Raw genomic sequence first — 6,632 nt, 5'->3', positions numbered from 1 at the left:
GATACTCTGCTTCAACACGACAAAACCTTTGATCTAAAAACGACGAGAAGGGAAGAGAAAGAAAATGGTGATGAGTGGAGAAGGAATAAGACAAGGTGGAAAGCTCTTGGCTAGTGATCATGATGATGATGATGATGATGAAGGTGTGTGGGTTGTAATGAACTCATCTATGTTCTGCAGACTAGTGCACTGTTTTACATTCCCACCTCCTTTTTTTAATTTACACGTGTATTTTTAACCTCCAGCAGAACAGTCATGCTGTTAAATAGTCTTTGGACCAGATGTCCGTTAAATAAACTGTGACAGTAAAACAACCAGTGAAGCGGACGTCCTGTAATGACCCTGTAGCTGCTAAATGAAAATTTAAAAAGAACATTTTTGTAATCTGTTTATAGTTACATTTAATGATGTGTGTAACTTCACTCATCAGATGGTTTTTTTTCTCTCTTGATGATAATAATTAAAAAAAGTTTGACATTTGACCGAAAAGCCACAAAGAGCAAGTCTTCTGCTCTGAAGATGAGATCTGCGGATGATCAGAAATCAGAACAGAGGACTAATCACCTTCTGACCAATCAGAAAAGAGAACCAATCATCTTCTGACCAATCAGAACAGAGGACTAATCACCTTCTGACCAATCAGAAAAGAGCACTAATCACCTTTTGAGCAATTAGAAAAGAGAACTGAAGTCTAAAGCATGACTGATCCACTATAAAGGTTTAGGAGGGAATATAGGTCTAAATAAAGGTTAATAAAGACTCCAGGTGTACTGTACCTATCCTTTATGTCTTTAGCCGCCTGAAAGCAGAAGAGGAGAAGAAAAAGAGAAAGAGATAAAAAGGCAGAGAGAAAAAGAGAGAGTGAGAGAGTGAGAGAGAGCAAGAGAGAGAGAGAGAGAGCGAGAGCAAGAGAGAGACAGAGAGAGAGAGAGACAGAGAGAAAGAGAGAGAGAGAGAGACAGAGAAAGAGAGAGAGAAAGAGAGAGAGAGAGCGAGAGCAAGAGAGAGACAGAGAGAGAGAGAGACAGAGAGAAAGAGAGAGAGAGAGAGACAGAGAAAGAGAGAGAGAAAGAGAGAGAGAGAGACAGAGAGAGAGAGCAAGAGAGAGCGACAAAGAGAGAGAGAGAGAGAGAGAGAGAGAGCGACAAAGAGAGAGAGAGAGAGAGAGAGAGAGAGAGACAAAGAGAGAAAGAGAGTTAAACAATACATCAGTCACCACGAGCACAGAGACAGCCGAGATGAGCGGTGACGGCAACAAGCGCCACTTTCTTACAACGATGATGTCACGTACAATCCACAGACATGTTACTGCAGCAGAGAACGACAAATCCGTCCGGTATTTAAATAAAATATATAAATACACACGTGAAAGTAACACCAAAAAGATCACGATATCATGAGGTCATTAGAAGTAACAAATTTGCTATGAAACAAGAAAAGATGTTTAAATAAACGGTTTACTGACGGACTCGGGCCGCATTGTGTTCTACTGCTTTTGTCTACAAAAACAAAATAAAAAAAATACACAAACAAGATGTTAGAAACTGTTTACAGGTTTAAATGAACTAGAGTTCATATTAAAGAAAGCTTCCACACTTCTTCTTCTTCTGCTTTTTTTCTCCATCATTTCAGATTCAGATTCGCCGTATCGGGAGTGGGCGTGTACCTGAGCGAAGCCGTCCGTCTCAGACGAGCAGAGCGTCTGATTGGCCGTTTCCAGCAGCTCCTCAGAACTCTCCAGGGCTTTTGTACAGGCGCTCAGCTGATTCTGAGGAAACATGGTGTGGAGACACGAGCTCTTCACTGCACGGTTCACATCAGCTGATAGTTTGTTAAATGCTTCGATGCAAGAAAATGAATGGATGTGTAGATTTGTGAGATTTGGTACAGTGGCTGAGAAGTGCAAAACAAATTAACAAATCCAAAAACAAATTAACAAATCTGAAAACACAACGACAAGTCAGACAACCCTGAAACGGTAGTGTATTGTTTTTGAATGGAAACTTACCGATCATTGGACAAGACACCTGTCACTCAAGATATACAGGTATGGAATCTTATGTGTAAAGTATAAAGTTCTCCGTTTAAATATAAGAAAATAACAGAATTAATCCACAGTAATCCAGTACATCCATCCATTCCAACTTTTCCCTGCAGCAGACTGTTGAACTTCATGTATACCTTGAGTGACAGGTGTCTTGTCCAATCACAAACTATACCAACCTCTTCCGGGTTGTCTGAAATGTCGTTGTGTTTTCTGATGTGTTAATGTGTTTCGTGCACCGATTCAGACAACCCGGAAGCGGTAGGTATAGTTTGTGAATGGAAACTTACCGATCATTGGACAAGACACCTGTCATTAAAGATATACAGGTGAATGAAAGGTGTCTCGTCCAATGATAGCAAGTTTCCATTCACAATCTATACCAACCTCTTCCGGGTTGTCTGACTTGTTAATGTGTTTTCGGATTTGTTCATTTGTTTTGCACTTCTCGGCCACCGTAATTTGGTGATCTGCGGCAGGTCTGCACCAGGATCTTACGCAGATCATTTTTGACTCCATTTGTGTGAAATCTAAAAGAATCACTAGACAGATTTATTTCGAGGAGCACGCATGTACTCATGTAACAATCCTGTTATAACAGTTAAAGTTACAGATGTTACAGCAGATGTTTCTAGACAAACTGCACACTCTATATGTTTCGAGCTGAAAATCTCACAAACCACCAAACATCTGATAAAAAACATTAATAATGTGAACAGTTTTGTCTGGTTTCTGCAATCAAAAAAAATTCTGCCTTTTATTTGTCTATACAGTAAAAAAAAAGGCTACACGATTGCTAGCTTCCGCTAAATGCTCTAATTTTCCAGCAGCATCCTCTCGCAGATGTTCGATTAGTATCAAATAACATGATGCACTTAAACGCACCATAAATTCCATATGATATAAACACAAATTTGTGTTAAATATGTTAAGTGTTAGGATATCTAATGCTACAATCTCACACACACACACACACACGTTCGATCCGGTAAGGAATCAGCGTCCAGCGTTCGTATGAAGGTCAAACTGAAGGTCATAAGCAGGATTATACAGAGAGAGGTGTAAATCAATGAGGATCAGTTCAATTCAAGTCTGTGTGTGTGTGTGTGTGTGTGTGTATGTGTGTGTGTGTGTGAGACATCTCACACACTCTCCCAGGTGCGTCCTGTCCTTTGAGTGAACACTAAACAAGCCTGATTCATGTGGATTCATGATGAACACTCGAGCCAGCTTCATTATCAGGGCTGCTTTGAAAAACCCATTAAGAAGCTTCTGGTTTCAGAGATACGTGAACAAAGCAAACACGCACACGCACGTGGGACGTGTTTAATTAATGAGAAACACCACTAATTATTTATGGTTCCACCACGTAATACAGGATTTAAAGGTGAAAACATTAAAATGAGGAGTCAGTCTCACTATATGCAATACTGTAAAAGTTTAAGTTCAGGTAAAAGAGGAGGAAGAGGAGGTGTGGCCTCTGTCTGTCAGTCACAGTGAATGAGGAGGAGGAGGTGTGGCTTCTATGCCTGTCAGTCACAATGATGTGGGTGTGTCCTATGTATGAATTAGTCACAGTATAGTGGGTGCCTGAATCCAAACTGTTCAAGAACAAAAAACACACACACACACACACACACACAGACACACACAGACACACACAGACACACACAGACACACACAGACACACACAGACACACACAGACACACACAGACACACACACACACACACACAGAGCGAGTAGCCCAATAGCCTATGTGTTATACTGAACATAAAAATAATCTGGTTTGAATATGTAAATGAAGGAAATACATTACCAGTTAAAAAGGGCGGGGCATGTGGTGTGAGGAGTGTTTTCATTTTGCATATTCATAAAATCCTAATTTACTGATCAGCAGTAATGTGCAGACAGTGAAGTCTTTTTCTATAAAGTGTGAAACGTGTTTTGGTTTGTTAAAGAAGAGAAAACAGCTCTGACCTGTAACTCATATGTGCGACTGGCTCGTTCCTGCTTGATTCGGGTCACCATTCCCTCCTTCAGCTCATCCAGAACAGCATGCAGAGAGCTGAACTCTGACTCCAGATCCTCCTGAACACGGGTGGAGTTCGCCTACGCACACACACACGCACACAGACACGCACAGACGCACACGTACAGACGCACACGCACAGACACACACACACAGACACACAAACACACACAGACGCACACACACAGACGCACAAACACACACAGACGCACACACACAGACACACAAACACACACAGACACACACACAGACACACAAACACACACAGACGCACACACACAGACGCACAGACGCACACACACAGACACACAAACACACACAGACGCACACACACAGACGCACACACACAGACACACAAACACGCACAGACACACAAACACGCACAGACGCACACAGAGACACACACGCACACACAGACACGCACACACACAGACGCACGCACACACAGACCGACACACACAGACCGACAGACACAGACACACACGCGCACACACAGACACACACGCGCACACACAGACGCACACGCACAGACGCACACACAGACACACAAACACACACAGACGTACACACACAAACACGCACAGACACACAAACACGCACAGACACACAAACACGCACAGATGCACAAACACGCACAGATGCACACAGAGACACACACGCACAGACACACAAGCACACACAGACACGCACAGACGCACGCACACACAGACCGACACACACAGACCGACACACACAGACCGACACACACAGACCGACACACACAGACCGACACACACAGACCGACACACAGCTAGTAAGAACAGCTTTGGCTCCAGCCAGGCATTTATCAAGCTGATGTCTTGACTTTACTAGTGACTTCTCACTTCATCACATCTGAGATGTTTCCCACTGTACAGTGTGATTTATTTTAGGAATAAATCACTTGTGTGTTGCTGAGCCCAAATTACAAGCCAAAACATCCACATTGTCAGGTTTAAAATACAGTTTTTTTACTCATCAAATTCTTTCCGAAATGAGCCTCGTTGTGTTTTTAGCCTTTACTCATGTTTACATCTTTAAAATTATGTCTAAATGGTTAAAAAATTACAACTCTGTGCTGAATAAATAAAAACAAGACTCCAAAATAAAGGGCGAATATCAAAGCTTTTATCAAATTTTTAAAAGTATATTAAACCCATCATCTTCAGTGCAATGTACCTCCAGGTTCAGCAGATTTTGCTTCAGGCAGCAGATGAAGTTCTGGATCTCCTCATTTTTCAGCGCCAACGTGTTGACAATTTTTTGGAGAGACTCCTGAAACACACGTGCATAAGATATGTGACCATACTACAGTATTTAACATTACATAACCATTATGGCTGAGCGAGCTCGAAATGAGAATACATGTCTAACACACACACACACACACACACACACACAGAAAGATTCCTACACAACCTCATTCATCATATAAGCACAAAAACATAGATCAGATCTAAGGAGAGTTTCGGTGTCTGCGTGAACTTTGGCGTAAGAACCGAAGCGTCTTCACATGTAGATCCAGAAGAGATTTTAAATTTAGATGTTCTTTACGGGTCCACTTTAAAACACGAAGTGACCGATTCCCAAAAGCGGTCCTGACCGTGTCGAGACACACGTAGGTATGTCAGGTGTAGAGAGAAACACACATTAAAGGTGATTTAAAGCAGAAATGTTCTGTAAATCTTCTCTATGTGAAGCTCAGATGCTCCTCCACGCCCTGATCACCCTGAGATCATTCACAAGACTCCTATAAGGGTCTTAAACAGAACAATGATACGATGAAGCACATTATATTACAGTATAAACTGCTCTGGTTATAAATAAGACTTATTATAGGGTCAGACTTTATACACCCCCTCCCCTCTACCGCACCCACCCCCCCACACACACATGCACCTGCTGCTGCTGTCACTTAACATAGTGTATAATAATATACTTGTATATGATGTGTGTGTGAGGGTTGTGTGTTCAGTATAAACACCTGACTCTGTGCCCTTGTGTGTGTTTGTTTATTATCCTAATAAATAAAGCCTCGTGCATCCGCTCTCTTTGTTATCTCTAAATCATCAGCAGCGTTTTTCACCTCTTCTCTCTCACCTTTTGCTCGTCCATGTCGCAGCACCGTGACTCCGGCGTCCGAAGCCTTGAAAAGATGAAATAATTTGTCTATTCTGCGGATCCTGCGGTGCTGCTGCTGCTTCGGTACTGATGCTGTTATACAGCACTGAGATGCGGGATTACGTCATCGCCGGGACCGGAAGTACATGTTCAAGTCGGGTTTAAAAAGCGACACACGGGTATAACGTGTCAGCCTAACAATTTAATACGTTTTTATGCTTTTAAAAAAAAGTTACGCTCGTTACGCTAAACAAACAAAAAAAAAACAACAAAGAAAGAACTTTCGAGAAGAATAATCGCTTTGTCGTCTCAGCCAATCAGATACAAGTGGCTCATCCTGGTACTTCCGGTGGCACAACTCCGCTAACCAGCTAACTCTGTTTTTGTTAAATGAAAAATAAAAACGTTTCAAAAATAT

The 6,632-nt window shown here is 42.0% G+C and overlaps 1 protein-coding gene across 1 annotated transcript in view; it reads right to left on the bottom strand.

The window, feature by feature from the left end:
- Positions 1-6,345, bottom strand: part of fsd1 (fibronectin type III and SPRY domain containing 1) — a 14,787-nt gene extending 8,442 nt beyond the window's left edge. Inside the window, exons 1-5 of the mRNA XM_060880949.1 lie at positions 6,194-6,345; positions 5,273-5,368; positions 4,024-4,155; positions 1,667-1,768; positions 777-799 (exon numbers count right to left, since the gene is read on the bottom strand). Of these exons, the coding sequence (XP_060736932.1) occupies positions 777-799; positions 1,667-1,768; positions 4,024-4,155; positions 5,273-5,368; positions 6,194-6,208 (368 nt within the window). The 5' untranslated portion in view covers positions 6,209-6,345. The remainder of the gene's footprint in view (positions 1-776; positions 800-1,666; positions 1,769-4,023; positions 4,156-5,272; positions 5,369-6,193) is intronic.
- Positions 6,346-6,632: the final 287 nt, after the last annotated feature.

Source organism: Tachysurus vachellii, chromosome 11 (assembly GCF_030014155.1).
Source record: "Tachysurus vachellii isolate PV-2020 chromosome 11, HZAU_Pvac_v1, whole genome shotgun sequence".
Lineage (NCBI taxonomy): Eukaryota > Metazoa > Chordata > Actinopteri > Siluriformes > Bagridae > Tachysurus > Tachysurus vachellii.
Note: the sequence above shows the minus strand (reverse complement) of the source record. Positions and strands in the feature narration are given on the sequence as shown.